Source organism: Staurois parvus, unplaced genomic scaffold (genome assembly GCF_062004578.1).
Source record: "Staurois parvus isolate SC_StPar_1 unplaced genomic scaffold, SC_StPar_1.0 ptg000172l, whole genome shotgun sequence".
NCBI classification, from domain to species: domain Eukaryota; kingdom Metazoa; phylum Chordata; class Amphibia; order Anura; family Ranidae; genus Staurois; species Staurois parvus.
Genome location: NW_028317968.1, coordinates 1,656,362 through 1,679,532, shown reverse-complemented (window position 1 = coordinate 1,679,532; position 23,171 = coordinate 1,656,362). Strand labels below are relative to the sequence as shown.

At 40.3% G+C, this 23,171-nt stretch overlaps 1 protein-coding gene across 2 annotated transcripts in view; it reads left to right on the top strand.

The window, feature by feature from the left end:
- Positions 1-23,171, top strand: part of LOC149462579 (ras GTPase-activating protein 4-like) — a 213,779-nt gene that overhangs the window by 124,982 nt on the left and 65,626 nt on the right. For both annotated transcript variants that reach the window (XM_089676574.1, XM_089676573.1), the window contains exons 6-8: positions 10,046-10,127; positions 11,353-11,484; positions 17,191-17,282. In XM_089676574.1, the coding sequence (XP_089532700.1) occupies positions 10,046-10,127; positions 11,353-11,484; positions 17,191-17,282 (306 nt within the window). The remainder of the gene's footprint in view (positions 1-10,045; positions 10,128-11,352; positions 11,485-17,190; positions 17,283-23,171) is intronic.

The following is a 23,171-nucleotide window of genomic DNA, read 5'->3' as shown; positions in this document are numbered from 1 at the left end:
GTCCTGCTTACAGTCGGGTTTGATTTATATTACTTGCATCTAAGGACCATAGGGGTGCATTCCAATCTTGCAATCCTATTAAGAAATGCTAGATTTCCATTCCTTGTTGAGGCTTGTATAGGGTGTATCCTATGTAGTTCCGTCTGTATTATGTAATTCCTCCTGTAACTTTGAATGAGTTGAGTTCTCCCAGAGCCTTTTCTCTATTTGACCCTATTAGGACTTTTCCCATTTCCACTTGTGCTCACTGGGTCACCTGGTTTCCACTGACTCTGAAATGTGTAAACTAGAAGCCTGTACTTTGTAGAACGTAATTGTGGCTTTACACGTGGTTGGATTGGTGTTGAGGCCCAAAGCCTCCTTCCTTCCTAATGTGGATTTGCCTTTCTACCGCAACCTTGTTTTTTTGTCCAACTCCTGTGCATCAGTAGACACTTTTCTCTTCACTGTCTAGATCAGCAATGGGCAAACTACGGCCCGCGGGCCGTATACGGCCCGGCGGACCATATACGGCCTGGCGGACCTTTTAATCTGGCCCGCGGAGCGTGATACATTGGCTGTCAGGATGTGTGTAGGCGGGGCAGCGTGACGAACGTGAGGGGAGCTAGGCTCCTCTCACAGTCCGCCCTGAAGACCGGAATGGCGCGGGAACACGGCGAGAGGAACGCGCGGAGCAAAGGTAAGTAAATTGACACAGGGGGGACTTGGCTTACTACTTGGGGGGGAATAGTACTATGGGGGATGAAATACTATATGAGGGATGAATTAATATGGGGGATGAATTAATATGGGGAATGAATTACTATATGGGGGATGAATTACTATAGGGGGGATGAATTACTATAGGGGGGATGAATTACTATATGGGGGATGAATTACTTTGGGGGATGAATTACTATATGGGGGATGAATTACTATATGGGGGATGAATTAATATGGGGAATGAATTACTATAGGGGGGATGAATTACTATATGGGGGATGAATTACTATGGGGGATGAATTACTATATGGGGGATGAATTACTATATGGGGGATGAATTACTATGGGGGATGAATTACTATGGGGGATGAATTACTATATGGGGGATGAATTACTATATGGGGGATGAATTACTATGGGGGATGAATTACTATATGGGGGATGAATTACTATGGGGGATGAATTACTATATGGGGGATTAATTACTATGCTTACTATGGGGGAATATTACTATACTTACTATGGATGACACATACACATCATTCATCTACTCTTGGTCCGGCCCCCGGGTCCAATATATGAACCCATTGCGGCCCTCAAGTCAAAAAGTTTGCCCACCCCTGGTCTAGATGTACTTTATGATGGGCAGGGTTCCCTCACAGACTCTGTTTTCATTGGAAGACTGACTCTTTCCAAGCTCCCTAGAAGAGGCCTCCAGGCCACTAAGGCCATTTATCTGGGTAAATTTGGCCCTTGCATGTACTCAGTTAGGCGACATCTTTCTCTGTATTCCATTTACAGCTTGTGTATCTTCAGATGATATTGTACTGTTCCTGCCTAAGGAGAGTTGTTTAGTTTTCCCACCCTCAGTAGACACTGCTTTGGGACATCCCAATGGTTAGAGATTCAAGATCTCTGCTGTGTCCTTCAATGAAGAGAAAGAGAAAATGGAATTTTAGTACTCACCATAAATTCTTTCTCTCTGTTCACTGAAGGACACAGTACCCTCCTCTGTTGTTCTTTATGTACTGCTTGTGTCTAACTGAGTTGCCTCTAACAAATGCGGGTGTGGCCACTGTCGGGGGCTGTTCCTAGGCTTTTGTTTGCTTGCCTAGTGTCCTGCTCCTGAGTTTGGTGCTATAACCCAATGGCAAGAGATTCAAGAGCTCTACTGTGTCCTTCAATAAACACAGGTAACTAAACCTAGTACTTTCTGTGTTTCAGGGCCCCCTGTTGAACCACTGGAACTTTGTTTGAGCTTTCTTTTATTAAAAATGGGCAAAAAAGGAGCTTAAAAAGAAGAAAAGCCACTGGAAGTGTCCTTAAAAACTCACTTGCTGTTTATTTCCTGCTTGCTATTCCTGCTCCTATTTAGGCAACATGCTATTATGAGCAATTGTTTTTCTGCTCCAAAAAGCTAACAGTGTTATTCTATGTGTCCATGCACACTATCTTAGGCTAGAATCATTTTTCAAGTTTCAGCATTTAGGAGCAGAAAAAAAAATTGTTTTTGTAGAGTTTTTGGGAGCATTTTACCGGCAGAAAAAACGCTCCCAAATGCTCCTAAAAATGGTACTAAACGCTACTAGAAGCTGGCACAAAAACGCTAGTAGCTTTTTTTTACCCGGCACTTTTTTCTAGAGGTTATAAAATACACTAGTGTGCATGAAGCCTTAGTATGTGCAGGGGTAAAGCCACTAGGCAGGGCTGTGCCTTTATAGTTTTCTTAGTGTTCAACCGCCTAACAGGAGCATATACTCAGAGGTCAAAGAATGTGTCCCACAATGAGCTACTGGAGAAAATGATTTTAGATAATCACATTTTCCCTTTTATTTTCTTTCCAAAACATATTTTCTCTTTGCAGAGGGAATTTTCACTGCTTAGTGAATGACATAAAGTTGTATTCGCTTCAATTATCCAGTCCTACAAGCAAAAATTCTGTTTCCTTAATTGCATTGCAGAGTGCTGTGTTGCCAAAATGCTGCATGTACATTATTGATTAACACAATGCTTCAATGCACCAGGTTGCGAGGTTATTGTAAATCATCTCAACCACTCTTCTACAAGCCTCCCCTCACTGCTCCATTGACTGAAGGATGCAGGCTCCAGAATGGTCCGTGATCTGATAACATCAGTGGCAAACAGACCAGGATGGAGCAATTCAACTTCCAAAAGTCCTACTATGTTTATTAATGTTATCCAATACAAGACTAACTGCTCCTTCTACATGTTTCACTCCATCAGGAGCTTAGGCTATAGAATCTAAGACTGTGTTCCTAATAGAGTGAAATCCGTAAGAGGAGCAGGTGGGCTTTCCCTGTATTGAATGGCATCCTTGTTTGCTTGCCATTCAGGGTCATTGCTTATCATTTGTTAGCACAAAAAATAAATATATTTATATTTAAATATTCATTCAACGTGTGTCATCTGCAATATTCTGTATACCCTTCATTTCATCTTCTTATGGGTTTTTAGAGAATATAATTCCTGATTCCGGTCATTTGTATTGAGTTTTTTTTTTATTCTGGTGACCTAGAAAATACGATTATGTCATTTTATTAAGTACCATCAAGGGAACATTTAATTCATCAAAGCAGCTCAGTGAAGGGGTTACCTTAGACTAAATGCCACTGAAAACAACAAAGTAAGTGTAGACTTTTGATTCTCAGGTGAATATTAATGTTAATTTTCTTAAAAGTTATACATTTGACATGTTATTGCTTCTGCTTTTCCGTTTAATTATATTTTGGCAGTATTTATTTTGTAGTAATAAAATACTTTTCATGTGTCAACTGTTAGACATTTGTTTTATTTGATATTACATGTTATTGACTAAAAAGCTTCATTGATGAGCCTATAGCACTAGACCAATAGACAACACTAAAATATTATTCTATGCAGTGTCAATGTATAACAAAAAATTTTAATATGGGCAAAAACATTTGTTATTGGTTGGACACTAGGCAGACATCCAAACATCAAAAAATCTTTTGCAGATGTGCTTGTGTCCTACTAGTCCAGTGGTGGGCAACCTTTTTTTTCAACTGAGCCAAATCTCGCCAAAACCATGATTGAAATTTATTTTGAGAGCCACATTTTTAAAACTGAAAATACATCTCCCATATAGTAATTCATCCCCCATAGTAATTCATCCCCCATATAGTAATTCATCCCCCGTAGTGTAATTCATCCCCCATAGTGTAATTCATCCCCCATAGTAATTCATCCCCCATAGTAATTCATCCCCCATATAGTAATTCATCCCCCATAGTAATTCATCCCCCATATAGTAATTCATCCCCCATAGCAATTCATCCCCCGTATAGTATTTCATCCCTCGTATAGTATTTCATCCCCCGTATAGTATTTCATCCCCCATATAGTATTTCATCCCCCATATAGTATTTCATCCCTCATATAGTAATTCATCCCTCATATAGTATTTCATCCCCCATATAGTAATTCATCCCTCATATAGTATTTCATCCCTCATATAGTATTTCATCCCCCCATATAGTATTTCATCCCTCATATAGTATTTCATCCCCCCATATAGTATTTCATCCCTCATATAGTATTTCATCCCCCCATATAGTATTTCATCCCTCATATAGTAATTCATCCCTCATATAGTATTTCATCCCCCCATATAGTATTTCATCCCTCATATAGTATTTCATCCCTCATATAGTATTTCATCCCCCCATATAGTATTTCATCCCTCATAAAGTAATTCATCCCTCATATAGTAATTCATCCCCCATATAGTATTTCATCCCTCATATAGTATTTCATCCCCCCATATAGTATTTCATCCCTCATATAGTAATTCATCCCTCATATAGTATTTCATCCCCCCATATAGTATTTCATCCCCCCATATAGTATTTCATCCCTCATATAGTAATTCATCCCTCATATAGTAATTCATCCCTCATATAGTATTTCATCCCTCATATAGTATTTCATCCCCCCATATAGTATTTCATCCCTCATATAGTATTTCATCCCCCACAGTACTATTCCCCCCCCCCCCCCCTTCTAGTAAGCCAAGTCCCCCGTGTCAATTCACTTACCTTTTGCGTTCCTCTCGCTGTCTTCCCGCGCCGTTCGGGTCTTCAGGGCGGACTGTGAGAGGAGCCTAGCTCCCCTCCCCTCACGTTCGGCACGCTGCCCCGCCTACACACATCCTGACAGCCACATGCGCAGGCCGGATTAAAAGGTCCGCGCGGACTTTTGGGGCTGCCAACCGAGAGGAGGCAGGGGAGCGGCCGACCGAGAGGAGGGAGGGGAGCAGGCGCCCGGCACACAGAAGAGCCGCATTAGACTGGGTAAAGAGCCGCATGTGGCTCGCGAGCCGCGGCTTGCCGACCACTGTACTAGTCTATACTCTTCGGCATTGATATGTATCTCTGCAGTGCACAGGAACAGGAAGCTATCTCTTGAAACTTTTCAACATGCTCAGTATTCTAAACCAAGGTAGGCTGGTGATGTATGGTACAATCTGTGGTATCCCAAAGCCATTCTGATTGTTGTGTGAACCTACTGAAATCAACAGGCATCTAATATATATTTTCCTGTGAAGTGAAATAAATGATTTGTGTTTAGTCACAGATTTTTTTCAACATGTGTGAAAATATCTTCCTGTGATAAGATGCACCTGAAGTTATTGTAAAGGTACAAATTACAAAAAAAAAAAAAAAAACATGCCATACCTGTTCTGTGTAATGGTTTTGCACAGAGCAGCACTGATCCTTCTCGGTCCTTTCCTGCAAGCTGCTCTGTGTGTGCATAAGATACACAGAGTGCGGCTTGGCCCTGTCCCCATTTCCCTCCTCACAGGTTGTGTTGTGATTGTCTGGGCCAATGAGGAGGGAGAGACCTGGGAGAGCCAATGCTCTTGTGCACATCGCTGGAGTGGGATAGGCTCAGGTAAGTACAAGGGGGGGGGGGCTAAGGGGGGAGTTGCACAATGAGGGTTTTTACCTTCATGCATAGAATGCAGTAAGGTAGAAAACCTTCAGTCTTTAGAAACACTTTAAGGTACAAAGGATCATTGTAGTAATATACTTGCTCGCATTGGGTTAACCTGCAAGGTTTACAATAGGAAAGGGGGGGGGTCTATCCAGGCCAATCATTTCAGTCATTGTGTGTTGAGGAGCTGTTGGCCAGCGCTCACATACTTAAAACGTATTTCTACTTTGTCAAATGTGAGAAAACCCCAATAGACAGTATGTTTGTTATGTGTTCCCATTTACCCAACATGCCTAAATGTTTTAAAATTTTTTGTTTACCTTTTAGATGTTTCCCAAGAGGAGGTGACATGGCTGACTGCAAGGGTTTAGAGTGAGCCTGTCCCAAGTCTGTCTTCAGTAACATACTGATATATCATATAACATATATCTTCAACCACTTCCCATCCAGTCGTTGTATATAAACGGCCGGACGGTGGCAGTGCAGGGGCGGGTGGCTGTTTATAAATGGCCTCCCTGCCCCTGATTGTGCGCACTCCCTGGGACCTCCCAGGACACATTGGAACACCAATCGTCGGACGGGACCTCTGAGAGGTCCCGATCATGTGATCACTGATTCGCCAATCAGTGATCACATGCAGAGTAGTAAGCAAGATGTCACTTGTGACATCATTGCATACTACGTGTGAAATCTGTGAATGATCACAGAGGTCACATGGTACAAGGCTATTCACAACAGCTTTGTACCATGTGACAAGCTGTGACCAATCACAGCTCACACAGTAGTTCTCAATGGCTGCAAGAATGCAGCCAGAGAGAAGGAGAAATGATTGCTTTTACAGCCTTTATGGGTGTAAAAGCAATCAGTGTAAAAAAAAAAAAAAAAATCTTCATCACCCCCCACAAGTAGTACAGTGTCACTGTACTGGTGACACTGTACTGCTAGGGTGACAGTATGTAAAAAAAATAATAATATAAAAAAATAAAATAAAAATGTGAAAAAAAAGTTTAACAATTATAATTTTTGGTTATAAACTAATTTGGGTTATTTTTTTTTTACTAAAAAGATAATAAAATAAATTTTTAGATTTATGATGAAATATTATTTATTTGCAAAATTTTATAAGAAAATCACTTTTTTTCAAAATTTTTGGACTTTTTCATTTACATAGCAAAAAAAAAAATCCCATTGGTGAATAAATACCACCAAAATAAAGCTTTATCTGTCTCAAAAAAATGCTAAAAAATTCATATGGGTACAGAGTTGCATGACCGCGCAATTGTCATTCAAATGTGTGATAGCACTGAAAGCTGAAAATTGACCTAGACAGGAAGGGGTAAAAGTGTCCGGACTTGAAGTGGTTAAAGGATAGGTTCACCGTTTAACTAAAAATAATAAATGCACTTATTTTTGCTGGTAAAAAAATGTGCATTTACTATTTTTTGTTTTGGGAGCCTGGAAAGCATTGCACCAGCAATCAGCAATTTGCTAGTGCCATGCAGGACTCCTGCAGACCTGTCAGTGTATCTGTGTGCTTGTACTTTGTACGGGCAAGCAGATACACTCTGACAGGAAGAATCAGTGAACTACCACAGCTGACAGCTGCAAAGGATGTTGGAACTTGTAATTTTCCCATTCACAGAATACTATGAATGAGTGAGCAGGCGGAGCCCCACATGGCCATGTTATTTTAAATTGTAACAGCTAGCAAGGGCAGAAGATTGCCTACTAGCTGTCAAAACAGGGGAGTGGGGGGGAATTCCTTTCATAACATGTTACATGTTATACCCTGAATATGTGTGTAACATGTAACATGTTACGAAAGGTGAACCTATTCTTTCACTCTTTAGGACAGACAGTGTTCAAATCTAGTTACAATTGATTATGAAGATCTGCCTGCATGGCAGGCATGGTTAATTATGGCAAACACAGCTGTCCAGCTCCTTAACCTTTACCCGCCCAGCCTATGGCCAGATGGCGGCCGGCAAAATTCCTCAGTGTTCTGGGTGGACGCCATATGGCAGTTTGCGCGCCTGCAGAGCCGCGATCTGTCACCGGCCGTGTACCTCGTACCGTGTGATCTGACCAATCACAGCAGGTCACATGACAGTTGTATACAATGGATGGCTTCATTCATGCCATCCATTATATACTAGTGTGCCTAGCTGTGAGTGGTCACAGCGATCACATGCACAAGCTGGGCCAATCACAGCCCAGCGGTGTCATGTGATTAGCCGTGGCCAAATCACAGCTAAGCACAAAAAAAAACCCTGAATGAATCAATGTCATTCAGGTAAATGCTTGCTTATAGCAAAGTAATTATTTGCTATAAGCAAATTGTGTAAAAAACAAATACTGATCACTTCCCCAAAGTAGTGCAATGTTACTATGGTAACATTGTACTACTTTGGTCATAGTGAAATATGAAAAAAAATCTTAAAAAAAAAGAAAAAAAATGTAATAAAAAATTAAAAATAATAAAAAAAATTAAAAAAAAATTTTTTTCATACTGTCGCCAGTCAGTGTCCCTGATCACCGCCATGCCAGTTATATGATGACGCTGTACTGCACTGGTGACAGTATGTAAAAAAAAAAAATTGTGAACATTTTTTTAATTTTTTCATTTTCTGAAAAATTCTGACAAAAAAAATACAACTTCAAAAAACTTGCAATGCCTCTTATGAAGTACGTCGGACTGTCTACTTTGCAAAAAGTGGTAATTTGAAGGATATCTGTACTGTTCTGACATTCTTGAACCTCAAGAAATTAGATTGGCTGTCAGTACTTCAGGATTGATCAATATTCAGATATATCCTATAGTTTGTGAACTCTATAACTTTCCTACAAACTAAAAAATACATCCTAATTTGGGTTATTTTCACCAAAGACATGTAGCAGAATACATATCGGCCTAAATTTATGAAGAACAATTATTTATTTGCAAACTCTTATAACAGAAACAAAGAAAAACGTGTTTTTATTTCAAAATTTTCAGTTCTTTTTTGTTAATTTAGCAAAAAATAAAAACCCCAGTGGTGATTAAATACCACCAAAAGAAAGCTCTAGTTGTGTGAAGAAAATAATAAAATTTTAGTTTGGGTACAATGTTGTATGACTGCGCAATTGTCATTCAAAGTGTGACAGCGCTGAGACCTGAAAAATGGCCTGGGCACGAAGGGGGTAAAAGTGCCCGCTATGGAAATGGTTAAACAAAATGAAGTACCTAGGATTTTTCCTTGCTGGAGGGTCTAGAAAAGAACACCTAAAAGAAGTAAGCTGCAATTTTTAAATATTGTTTTAGTCATGCTATGTGAATTGGGTTATGTAACAAATAGTAGTTGTTATCCCAATTTGGCTGCAAAAAAATGGAAATATAATTTAAGTTTCTTGACCATACCCAAATAAGGTGAATGTACACTGTATGTATGAATGTAGTCAGAACATAAAGTCCTGCTAGATCACTTCAGATTGGCCCCTTTTGTAGGTATAGCTTTGTAAAACAATAAAATAAGTGTCTATACTATTTAAACTCCAGTAATACAGGTGGGGTTGATTTACAAAAGGCAAATAGGCTGTGCACTGCAAGTGCCCTCCAATTGCACTTGGAAGTGCACTGACAGTGCAGTTGCTCTAAATCTGAGGGGAACATGCAAGGAAAATAAAATAAACAGCATTTTTGTTTGCACATGATTGGATGAAAGAAATCACCAGAGCTTCGCCTCATTTCAGAGCTTCCTCTCAGATCTAAAGCAGGTGCACTTGCAGTACACAGTATATTTACCTTTAGTAAATCAATCCCACTGTCTCACCCTCCTCTGCACATGCTCAGTTGCTCTCTATTTTGTGCCAAAAATGTGGAGGCCGATCTGCTGACAGCCTAAAGATTTCATGCTGCTCAGGGGCTCTGGGCTTCAGCAAAATGGCAGCCTCCAGCAAGAAGAAACAAGAGCAATACTGAAGGCAATTTACAGCTAATTTTGGTAGCATAATTATTAATGGAGAATCTATGTTCCTTGCTAAAGAACATTATTTTGTATCAAGGTGTTATGGATAAAGTTTCACTTTAACATTGGTAAGCACCTTTATAAAACTGGAAAGGTGTTGTTATATCTGCTATTAATCTTTACACATTCAGATTATTGTAGCTGGTGCTTAAATTTGTTGGATTACTTCTAGAACCATTACTTGCCCTCTTTATAGAGCCCTATCTTTGCTATTATATATCCACTAATAAAGTTTTTGCTGTTTCTTTGGCAGTGATCCTAGAGCTAGAAAGCCAAGTGTCTTGCAGACTCTGTTTAACATTCCTTCATAAAATCAACTAATCCCAGAGTGAGCTTTATCTCTCAGTTTACATTTTACCTTTCAGGGACTTGGCAAGAAAGGACCGGAACGGAGCATCAGACCCATTTGTCAGAGTGCAGTACAATGGCAAAATTCAAGAGAGCTCAGTAAGTGCTTTGTATGGCTTTCTTATTATTCCTCAGTTTATTTCTGCCCATGAAATTAGTATACAATGTGCCTTCTGTTGATTACAGAAAGTAAAAGTCAGAGACAGTTATTACTAAAATTGCTTGGTTATTATTGATCTTACATATATATTTTTTATACCATGAATATAATATTGATTAAAGCTCTCAGTAAATAATGATCATCATTGTGGGCAGCATTTATTATAATAATAGTGAATCATCAGGAAGCTCAGAGAGCAGTTTACATAATTGTTTAACTTGACGTATGTCTGCCTGTGTTCCATGTTATTTTAAGCTCAAATAAAATACCAAAGTCAATTCAAAAATCCACTTGCATTTGCAACCATTTTCTTTGGTGCAGCCTTCAGTGTAGCAGCAGAGAGAAGGTGAAAATGTAAGGTATGTCTAAACCAGGGGCGGACTGACAACTCATGGTGCACCCGGGCAATAGGGGATCATGGGGCCCCTGTGTCCTTGCCCAAACTCAAAAAAGCCTTTGAAAAAGGTACCAGGGGCATCTCATGGGGCCCCCTACCGACCCCAGGCCCTCGGGCAGTGCCCGCGTTTCCAAATGGTCAGTCCACCCCTGGTCTAAACCCAAGAAAAAAAATGTAATTTATCCTAGTTTACAATTTAATAGACGTGGTGACTACATAGTCTCTTTTCACAAGCTTTCTTTCCCTTTATTTTCAGCTGGGGATCCCACCACATTTCTTGGTCTAGGGTGATAGTATCTCCCTAATCTATCATATTTATGCCAGTGTTGTCACTGTAGGACAGGAAGGGTGTAAAGATTACAAAACACATCCCACTTTTTTTATCTCCATAACATAGGGGATTGTTAACCTAGTTTTGTAGTCCACTGAGGTAAACTGAGAAAGGCTGATAATACCGCATGAGATAACACTGTAGAAAGCATATGAATTCACTGAATTTCTGGCAGAATCACAGATATTTTTTGTCATCTAATGAATGTAAATAGAATATTTTCACCAAAAAATTCATATTAAACAAGAATAACTGCTGTGCAACATGAATACACACAATATAATCTATGTCAGCCTAGGCTTCTAGATGACCATCATTTACCATGAATTACTGAATTTTGAACATCATCCTTGTTTTTTCCAGTGGAGTACTGAATTAGCCTGCAGTTGTCCACTTTCAGTATGTGTTCACTATTTATCAAAGTTTTACTTCACAGGTTGTGAAAAAATCATGTTATCCACGGTGGAATGAGACTTTTGAATTTGAATTGGATGAATCTTTTAATGAGAAGTTAACAATAGAAGTGTGGGACTGGGATTTGGTCAGTAAAAACGATTTCCTGGGAAAGGTAATGTCCTTTTTTCTTGCCTGATGTTTAATATGGTAATACAATCTGTGAGTCCCTCGGGTCGGTCCTCCTAAAAGTAATATTTTAGGTGCAAGCTGTGGGAGTATGGTGGTCTGCACCACTCAGTGGTTTCTTAGAACTCCTGTGACATGGAGTATCATGATTTCTGGGATGTATAATTATTACTTGTTCCTGTTCAACTTGGAGTCTTGCCTTGTTAGATCAGGGGTGTTCTTTCTACCCCCTGTTCTATCTTTTTTTAAAGATGACCCTAACTGGCCAATCCCCCTGGAAGCTAGAAATCACAGCCGTGGACACCACTATTTTAGAGATCTCCACTTGCTTCCGGGTCCTGTGCTGAGTGGCTGGTCCACTGAATTCTGAACACAGGAGGTCAGCCACTTTGCATTTTTTGAATGAATGCAATGTGTTCCCTGACTGGATGAGGTGGAGAACATGAGAACACCACCCTGCCTCTGCACTTTGTCCAATCAGAGAATGCTTTGCATTCATTCAGAGCATGCAAAAGATTTTCTGAATGGCTCTTGTACTGAGCGGGCAACATGCTGTGTTCAGAATGCAGCACAGTAGCCACCTGGCATAGGAGCACGTGGCGATCACTGGAGTAGCAGTGTCTACTTCAGTGATTTCCAACTTCCAGCTCTCCAGCTTTAGTAAATAACCCCCAGTGGGTCCTAATGATTGATACAGGCAGTACAGACACTACTTCAGGTATTATTCAGACATATTTATACAATTATATTTATACAATTATACAAAAAACAGACACGTGTGAAAACCTACATATCCAAGTACAAGCAGGTTGTGGGAATTTATTTTATACTTCAATATTTTTATTGAGAATTGGTGTACAGTGGTATGCATAGGAACAATAACATTTCCTCCCATATGGCGAAATGGTGAGCATAAACAAAGTCATAGAACATATCAGCATATATATAAAAACCAGCATGCTCACCAGGTAGCAAACGTTCCAACAGACGATGGACAAGGGCATCGCCAGAGAAATTAACCACCAATATAAAACCCCAATTCAAAAGAAAAAAAGTTAAGAATAGGGAGATCGAAAGAAAAGATCTAGGATAAGACAAGGAGGAGAGAAGAAAAGAAAAAGAAAAAAAAAAAAGGGGGGGGGGAGGGAGAAAATGAGAAAGAGTCAGCTGCGGCGTTATTAAGCAATGGAGATATATCTGATCCATGGTCCCCACGTTCCCTCAAATCTAGATTCATCATTATTGACAATGCTAGTTAACTTATCATTTACCATTATCCAATTAAGTTTTTGTTTAACCCCATCTAGCGGAATCAATGATTGTCCCCAACTTCTAGCTATGGTAATACGTGCCGCCAGTAAGAGGTAATGAATTAGTTTTGTCGATTTTTTGGGAACGGTAGCAGGTAACATTAATTCCCGTAACCGAGTAGATAAAATTTAACATTCGGATCCAAAATCTATTCACTACTGGACATTTCCACCAAATATGAAACATAGTTCCCTCTTGTCTGCAGTGCCGGAAGTAATTGGGTGATACTGAAGGACATATTTTAGCGATGCACGTAGGAACCAAGTACCAAGTAGCGTTTTGTAATTGGATTCAATAAGAGCAGTATTAATCGATATCTTTGATAGAGAATGGGCCGCAGTCTGCCAAGTTTTCAGATCTAAGGAGCTATTCAAGTCCCTTTCCCATTGAGTCATATAGGATAATTTAGTGAGAGGATCGACAAGGGAAGCATAGACAATGGACAAACGACCCCTCATCAACCCAGTTGCCCCGGGAATTTATTTTAATATGAAATTAGGAACACAAATGCTGAGATCTGAAATGCTGATAGTCCATACCTAGAAGAGTGATTATTACAAGGCCTGAATCTATAATTCTCATGGTTGGTGATGTAAAGATGCTGTTTAAAGCTATTTCACGTGAACCAAAAAATAAGCTGCTTACAGGATGGTGCCACTTGAAATTAAAAATGATTACAGATTGGTGTTTTGTCAGCCAGTGAGTTTTATGATGTCATGTTCCTGCTTTTGTGCATAACCAGCAGGGAGTTAGTTGCTTCATATTGCTGTTCTAGCTCAAGAAAATTAGCTGCTATTTTTGGCTTGTATCTATATTCAGCAATGTTTCTATTTTCTTTCTCTCATTCTTCTTTCTTCTGTGTTGGTGCATTGTACAGTATAAAACTAAATTGGCTTTGCATCAATACACAGCATTTCTTTCTTTCATGCCCACACCTTTAGACTTGTAATAAACTGAGTTTTAAAATGAACATATTATTACTTAAAGCTAAATACATACACTATGTTGCCAAAAGTATTGGGACGCCTTCCCTTTACACGCACACAAACTTTAATGGCCTCCCAGTCTTAGTCTGTAGTGTTCAATATTGAGTTGGCCCACCCTTTGCAGCTATAACAGCTTCAACTCTTCTGGGAAAGCTGTCCACAAGGTTTAGGAGTATGTCTGTGGGAATGTTTGACCATTCTTCCAGAAGTGCATTTGTGAGGTCAGGCACTGATGTCAGAGGAGAAGGCCTGGCTCGAAGTCTCCGCTCTAATTTATCCCAAAGGTGTTCTATCAGGTTGAGGTCAGGACTCTATGCAAGCCAGCCAAGTTCCTCCACCCCAAACTCGCTCATCCATATCTTTATGGACCTTGCTTTGTGCACTGGTGCGCAGTCCTGCTGGAACAGGAAGGGGCCATCCCCAAACTGTTCCCACAAAGTTGGGAGCATGAAATTGTCCAAAATGTCTTGTTATGCTGATGCCTTAAGAGTTCCCTTAATTGGAATTAAGGGGCCAAGCCCAACATCTGAAAAACAACCCACACCGTAATCCCCCTCTCCACCAAACTTTACACTTGGCACATTGCAGTCAGGCAAGTACCTTTCTCCTGGCAATCGCCAAACCTAGACACGTCCATCGGATTGCCAGACAGAGAAGTGTGATTCATTACTCCAGAGAACATGTCTCCACTGCTCTAGAGTCCAGTGTTGGCATGCTTTACGCCACGGCATCCGAGCAAACGTTGCATTGCACTTGGTCATTTAAGGCTTGGATGCATCTTCTTGGCCATGGAAACCCATTCCATGAAGCTCTCTGCGCACTGTTGTTGTGCTAATCTGAAGGCCACATGAAGTTTGGAGGTCTTTAGCTAATGACTCTGCAAACAGTTAGTGACTGCTGCGCACTGTGCGTTTCAGTATGCATTGACCCTGTTCTGTCATTTTACTTGGCCTACCACTTCGTGGCTGAGTTACTATTGTTCCCAGTTGCTTCCACTTTATTATAATACCACTAACAGTTGACTGGGGAATATTGAGTAGCAAGGAAATTTCATGGATGGACTTATTGTACAGGTGGCAACCTATCATTGTACCACGCTTGAATTCACTGAGCTCCTGAGAGTGACCCATTCTTTCACAAATGTCTGTAGAAGCAGTCTGCATGCCTAGGTGCTTGATTTTATACACCTGTGGCCATGGAGGTGATTGAAATTCCTGAATCCAATGATTTGAAGGGGTGTCCCGATACTTTTGGCAATATAGTGTATTTGAGAACTGTTTTGTTTGCCAAAGTCTGTCAGTCTTGAGATTTAAACAGCTCTGCTCACAAAAACACCTCTGTCTAGCAGTGGAGGAGACTTGATCTTCCTCTGCTGCAATTTCACTTTCACTTACAGGTCCTTTTCCCACCCCCACCATTTGACTTGACTATAAAAGGATAAGCAGCACACTGATGAGCTCATCCCTCTGTCATTATGCTCTTTCTTCCACGCAGTATGCATCTTGCATGGTAGCAACCCTTATTGGCCCCTTGTGCTGTTTCTCCCTTTCCATTTTTGAGCTCTTCTGTACAGACTGTGCTAAGAAAACTGCAAGAGGATGATACCAAATTCATGCACTTACACTGTTTGCATTAAAAATGTATTTATGGATTTAATAATGATTGCAGGGAGACATTATTGTGTACCTTTTATATTTGCCTGGATTTCAGCTTTATTCTGTTCTTTCTAATTGCTCTTAAATCCAGCTCTGCTGAAAAAAGCTTGCTGTTCACACAACTCAAGCATTGGAACAGTGACTCCTCTTTGACCATGTCCAAGGTTTCAGACAAACAGCCATAACCAAAACTACAGTGCTGTGCTATCTTGTTTGATAACCCACAGTGCTCGTGAACCCTTTCTTATGTAAAATATGTTTATTCCAAAACAAAGATTAAATATAGATAGATAAAAAAAACAGATGAGCTGCAGAAGTTTAAGACATGATTAAAATGATAAAATAAATAAATGTGCCATGGTCTTATTGTTTTGCTAATAAACTTTGGAGAAATCACGTAAAGCAGGACTGGGTTTCAGATTGATGGAGTGAAAAATTTTCCAGTGGTAAATAGCAGGGATGGAATAGACCAGGAGTATCAGACTCATGGAGGTCTAGTCAGTAAAATTTACTTCCATCAGGGGTCCATATCTCATGCTTGTGCAATCACTTAGATCCTTTATATCCCAGCACCCTCTCTCCTTTACATGACAGTCAGCTTCTTACATCATTGTCCTTAGTTCCCCTTCACATCACAGTCCCCCTGCTTACATCAGAGTCCTCAGCCCCCCTTTGAGATCACAGTTCCCCCTTCTTACATCAGTGTCCTCAGTCCCCCTTCACATTACAGCCCCCCCCCCTTTATATCAAAGCCCCTCCTCTTTACCTCTTCACATCTAACTCACCCTTTTACATCAGTGTCCTCAGTCCCTCCCTTTACATGACAGCCCCCCTTTACATCACAGCCAATTTCCTATTTTACATAACAGCCACGTTTTACATCAAGTCTCCCCTTCACATAACAGTCCAACCTCCCTTTACATTGCAGTCCCCCCTTTACATCATTATCCTCAGTCCCCCTTCTCATCACAGCCCCTCTTCACAGTTCTACCTTACACAGCAGGGCAGAGGGCAGGGGGCTCAGAAGGTCTGGACAGAGGTTGAGAGCTGCCCAACTTTTCATCTTAATAAGCGGGTGATTGATACTAGGACCACCCTGAGTCCTAGCAACCAGTCACTTGCTTGTTAACATGAAAATATTGGTAGACTTGTACATTTACTATGTCTTTTCTGTTATACAGCAGGCATGCTGTGAACATGTATGTGAAAATGTATGGTTATATACTCATTTGAAAACCAATAAAAAGACTAAACAAGAAAGCTGGGCAGACCTTCTGTACCTCTTGCCCTCTGCCCACTGAGGTTGACAACAGTGGCGGCTGGGTGGAGACCCAGGAGAGGTATCTACAGGGTGGCCAGGGGGGAAGCCAGAAGACAGAGACACCTGGGCTGCTTAGTGCCGATTGGACTGACAACATCTGTATCTTTCCATAAAACAAATATGTGGAGCCCTGTTGGAGATTTCATGTTATGTTCAGGTGTTAGTAGAAACATTTCCATTGGGATCCAAATGCATTTTGTTAGATAATCAGGGTTATCAAAATATAGTTTCATTTTTTAGGATTATTCTCCAATAAATGAGGTTCTTATCATGCCAATTTCTGGCAGATGAACTTTAACATAGACACAGATAAGCTACTGTAAGTTGTATTTCATGAGTAAAATATTCTATTCTCAACATATGAGGGCTAATAGATGCAAACATTTGTAATTTGGTTTTTTATTTTTATTTTGTTTTAGATAGTGATCAATGTAAATGGACTTCAGAAAGATTTACAGGAAGAAGGATGGTTCAGACTTAGCCCTGGGAAGTCCAAGGCCAGCATGGATGAGTAAGTACCTATCCAGTAAAATATTATATATACTGTATACATCCACAGTCTTTGTAGTACAAGTGTCCTCTTCCAGTCTGTCTTGCTGAAGATCCAAGTAGGGGATTGATTGTTATATAGTTGTCCTAGAAAATATGGTACCTACATTTCTTTATGCTCCTTTATGAGATTACTATCTTTGAGCCTGCTTGGTGATAATGTTGGTTAGGATACATCATAACAAAAATGCACCAATGAAGACATTTGTACTAACACCTAAACATGTCAGGGGGTTATTGGATGTTTCTGCGTTCAGGTTCATTAGGTGTTCATTTAAATAACATCCTGTCCCATGTATATATGAATGAGGTATAGGTTTACCCAAAGGTAAACATTAAAAAACTGAATGAGATTTTGGTGTAGAATACCGCTTTTATATATAGAACTCCCACTGCATTATAACCCACTTATCAACACCCTGCTCTCACACTCCCATTCTGTTGAGCAGCAAACTTTATATTTTAGGCCATATCTAGCTCTGCTATGCCCTCTGCAAACTCTATTGTTTTACCACTGGTACAAAATACATATTAGATTTGATGCAATATAAGATCAGTGATTAGCAAAGAACACGCATTAGTGCCCAGCTTCCTATTTTAATTTTCAGAAATTTTCCCCCTTCGCACCCTGTATTCTCTTGTGTAAAGTGCCTGCATGCAACATGCATTTGACATTTTAGTTACACGATCTTCTGTTTTATACATCTAGGCTGATTGTGTTATAATCCAGACTGTTTGCCCAGTATTCAGTTTTGGAAAAAGTGTACTGCTTCATGAGTCACCAAGTCTTTGGAAAGTTTGTTCAGCCAAGAAAATGTCAAACCTTTAGATTACAGTGTACTTTAAGTAATAGTTAAACTGCACAGGAAGCTTTCAAAATCTATACATTCAGGTCTATATTTGGTATATCTGTAAACGTGTTAGCCAAGAGGAATTTAGAATAGAAGGGAATCATTCTTTAGTGTTGCCTACAGTAATCCAACAGTTTGTGAATTTGAAAAAAAAGAGAGAGGGAGTATTCTGCAATGAGAAATGGAGATTTCCCAACAGAGTTTTAAATATCCACATCTGTAACTTTGGAGCAACACATTATTGACATATGTTGTGGTTTTCCAAGGTTAGTAATAAAATACAAATTTACGTGCTACTCAGTACCCATATCAATCAATGAGAAACTGTACTGATCTGGTAAAGTAAATACTGACTGCTATGGGTTGCTGCTATTTAGCTTCTGGCATTTTTATTGGAAATGTTGTTTTTACTAAAAAATATTTTTAGCTAAAACTAATATTTATGGATTCTGACTAAGGCACCATGGGTGGAAGGAAAGAAAATAGCTTGATTCCCCCATCAACACAGTTAGTGTTGTAGGGGGAATCTCTCCTGCAGCAGTATTGTGTTGTACTGGTGGGGAGCCTTCAGATATGCATACTTACATTGAGCCAAGCTGGCCCAATGTAATTATGCAAAAAATGTAATTCCTGGAGGTGAGGTTTAATTACTGTGCCACGAGCAAGAGTCTCACAGGCATCATTATTACAGGTTATTATATAGTGCTGACCATTCGGTGCTTCACATATTGTACACTAATGCAGGCCATAGATGGGGAGAAAAATGGCAGATTTTTCTTTTAAAAAACGAAAAATCGGTCGTTCAAGTGGCCGACGTTACCATCAATGGTAAAAAAAATCGGCCGATTTTCATCCCGTCTAGAGCCGGCAAAAAGTGTCCCTGCAGAGAGCTCTGCTATTTCTTTGACAGTTCTCTGACAGTTCCTTGACATTTATAGAGGTTGCAACAATGTATCTATTTGTTTCCATTTAGGATACAGATGTTTTTATTCGGAAACAAATAGATACAATGTTGCAACCGCTGTAAATGTCAAGGAACTGTCAGAGAACTGTCAAAGAAATAGCGGAGCTCTCTGCAGAGACACTTTTTGCTGGACTGGAATTCCTCTTATTTTCATCCTACTTCTTCTTCTTCATCCTCTTCTTCTTCATCCTCTTCTTCTTCTTCATCATCATCCTCATCTTCTTCTTCTTCATCATCCTCTTCTTCTTCATCCTCATCCTCTTCTTCTTCCTTATCCTCATCCTCTTCTTCCTCATCCTCTTCTTCTTCTTCTTCTTCATCATCCTCTTCCTCTTCTTCTTCATCATCATCCTCTTCCTCTTCTTCTTCTTCATCATCATCCTCTTCTTCTTCTTCATCATCATCATCCTCTTCCTCTTCTTCTTTTTCATCCTCATCCTCTTCTTCTTCTTCATCCTCATCCTCTTCTTCTTCATCCTCTTCTTCTTCATCCTCATCCTCTTCTTCTTCATCATCCTCATCCTCTTCTTCTTCCTCATCCTCTTCTTCTTCAACATCATCATCCTCATCTTCTTCATCATCATCCTCATCCTCTTCTTCATCATCATCATCCTCATCCTCTTCTTCTTCATCCTCATCCTCTTCTTCTTCTTCATACTCATCCTCTTCTTCTTCTTCTTCTTCATCCTCTTCTTCTTCATCCTCATCCTCTTCTTCTTCCTCATCCTCATCCTCTTCTTCCGCATCCTCGTCCTCTTCTTCTTCATCCTCATCCTCTTCTTCTTCTTCATCCTCATCCTCTTCTTCTTCTTCTTCTTCTTCATCCTCATCCTCTTCTTCTTCATCCTCATCCTCTTCTTCTTCATCCTCATCCTCTTCTTCTTCCTCTTCTTCTTCTTCATCCTCTTCCTCTTCTTCTTTTTCTTCTTTTTGACTTCCTCTTGCAGGTCACTGCTCATGCGCAGATTTTCTATCGGTAAAAAATCGTCCGATTTGCCCACTAATTGCCGCGAAAATCGGCCGATCGGCAAAATCGGCCGATTTTTTTCCAACTTTAGCGAAAAAAAACCCGGCCAAAATACCGAAAAACAGCCGACCAAATCGCCCACTAACGATCCGAAAATCGGCCGATTTTATTTTCGGCCGAAAAATCGGCCGATTTTCGACCCATCTATGGCCTGCATTAGGCCTCTTGCACACAGAACATAAAAAAACTCTCCTAGAAGCTGTCCTCCTGGCAGCAGTGTTTTTGCAAATAAAACGCCAGACACTTGTAAAAGTATATAACACTTTTACAAGCGTTCAGGCGCATTTACAAGCATCAATCGCTTAGGTGTTAATTCATTTCATTGGTCAGATTGATAATTCATTAGCTCCGTCAAGCATTTTTTCTGCCAAAATGCTGCTGCTTCTGGATGCATTGGCCCTGGGTTTTTTTCCTGGTGATAAACGCTACTGCTGATAAAAGCTTCTAAAAGTCTAGAGGGTCATTTGGAAGCAGTAAAAAAAAAACGCCTGATGCCCCTAAAAGTGACTGCAAAAACCCCCTTTGTGCATGAGGCCTAATATTGTCCCTGCCCTCAAGGAGTTTACAATCTAAGGTCCCTATGTCACGTGCATACTATACATGTACATACTATTTTTAACAGGAGCTAATTACCCTACTAGTATATCTTCTTATTTCAGGTACTCTTATAGCGCCATCAATTTACGCAGCACTTTACACACACACACACACACACAATTTAGACATGGAGAGAACATGCAAACTCCAGGCAGGTGGTGCCATGGTTGGGGTTCGAACAAAAGACCCTAGTACTGCCAGGTGGAAATGCTAATTATTTAGCCACTATGCTGCACTGTGCTTTGGAGAGTGGAAGGAAACGAGAGTATGCGGAGGACATCTACGCAAGGGAGAACGTGCAAACCCAGTGCAGGTAGTGTCATGGTTTGGGATTCAAACCAATGACCACTAAGCCATTGTGCACCCCAAACCCTAATTTCAATGCAATCATTGGAAAAAAAACTCTTTCATTACATATGCTTTTTTTACACAGAAAATAGATACTTTAAAGCTAAGTTCACCTTTTCAGATAGAATTTCACATTTCAAAATAAATAGACACCTCTTCTAATGTATTTTCTGCCCAAGCCTTCCCGATGAGCTTGTCTTTCACTTACCTAGTCCATGCCAGCTTTGAATCTGTACCTCACTGTTCAAAATTTCCGAGCCCATTACTTCCTGTAATATCATGACCATTCAGGAAACTTCATATCTCATCATGCCCTGCCTTACTGCATCACGGAATAGGGCATGTTTTACCTCTCTGGACCACATGCCCCTCATTACTATACCATCACTATACTTTTTTTTTTCCACCCAGTTTCTTACTTTTTCCTCTACGGTGGCCATACACTGTAAAATCGCCTTTAGTTCTATTATAAACTATGTAGTGCAAGGGCCTGTCTGATTTGATACAATTTGAATGGATTGTTCAGGTAGGTTCTCCTATTCCAAATTTTTGGTAAATCTAAAGGAAATTGTATAGAGACTGTACAATCAGATTGCATAATGAATGGCCAGCTTTATACAAGCACATGGGGGAGAGTGGGCGGAGACTCAGCTGTCATTGTTCTTGTGTAAACACACCAATTTTATTCTCAGGCCCCATCTCATTTACATCTAGAGTTTAGCGAAAGCGCACATTTTGTGGTGCGTTTTTCCTGTAACGCACATAGGTCAGCCCATTGATTTCAATTGGCTGCCCTACGTTCAACAAAGTAGATCATGGGGCATGTTGTGGTTTGCACGTCTTTTTTGCTGCGTTTGTCACACATTTTTGTGCATAGCAGAATGTATGTTTGCTTTCGCATTTGGGGTGCTGTTAATAAGTAATGTCGCAGAAAGCATGACTACCTCATTTTAGGTGTATAAAGGTGGCCAAACAGTATACTATCTAATTATACAATCTCTGTACAATCTCCTTTAGATTTACCAAACTTTATAATAGGAGGACACACCTATCTATCTAGTCTCTCTGTATCCATTCAAAGAGACCCTTGCACTACATAGTTGATGGTAGATCTAAAGGAGATTGTACAATGATTGACCAAATGAAAATCTAGAAGCCTAGCCATGCAGGGGTGTATTTACCAGAAGGCAAACAAGGCACTTGCCTAGGGCAGCATTTTTCAATGGGGCAGCACCTCCCCCCAGAAGAAGGCAGAAGGGACACCATTTGAACAAGGTGGGATCCGAGAGAGGCTGGAAGGCTCTCCCAGGTGGGGGGCAGGGGTGTTGGTCAATGACATAATGGCAGGCTCTCTCCGTGGGAGGGGGAAGGGGGGGTTGTGTTGGTCAGTGTCCATGAGGGCAGATGATTTTTGTGTTGCCTAGGGCAGCACAAAACCTAAATACGCCACTGTAGCCATGGATATGAGGGTGTATTCAGAAGATACTGCCACTGCAAGTTCTGGATTAATAAAACCACTCCCAACTATCTCTCAGCTACTTTATAGGATTTGTCACACCTCCAGGTTTGCATATGGAGCGACTCCACCTGTACCAAATGTGTTTAAACAGACAAATCCAGAAAATCTGTGTAACGTCACCCCTGAAAGAGCCGCTTGGTAATTTTAGGTTCCCTGTTCTGCACCTCGACTCCAAGAACACCTGGTTTTTTTAAATCACTGCGAGCACAAATAACAACACAAGTATAAAATACCTTTCGCTTGGCTGTGGGGTATTGCCAATAAACAGTTAGGCTCCATGCACACTGGGTATTTTAATAACGCTGGTAACATTACCTGTGTAAAGTCACGTTGAAAACATGAGTTTCTCAGTGTCTTTTAGCATTTTTGCATTAGCGTTTAGTGGCGTTTTGCCGCGATTTTTCACGTTCTTGTTTTTTAGTGTTTTTTTTAACTTTAAAAGAACTTTATTGTTGTGAACATCAGATACAAAAAAAAAAGAGGAAAAACGTGGTACATCAATAACAGATGTTACAGCGGTAGGAACCTACAAGTGTTACAACAAG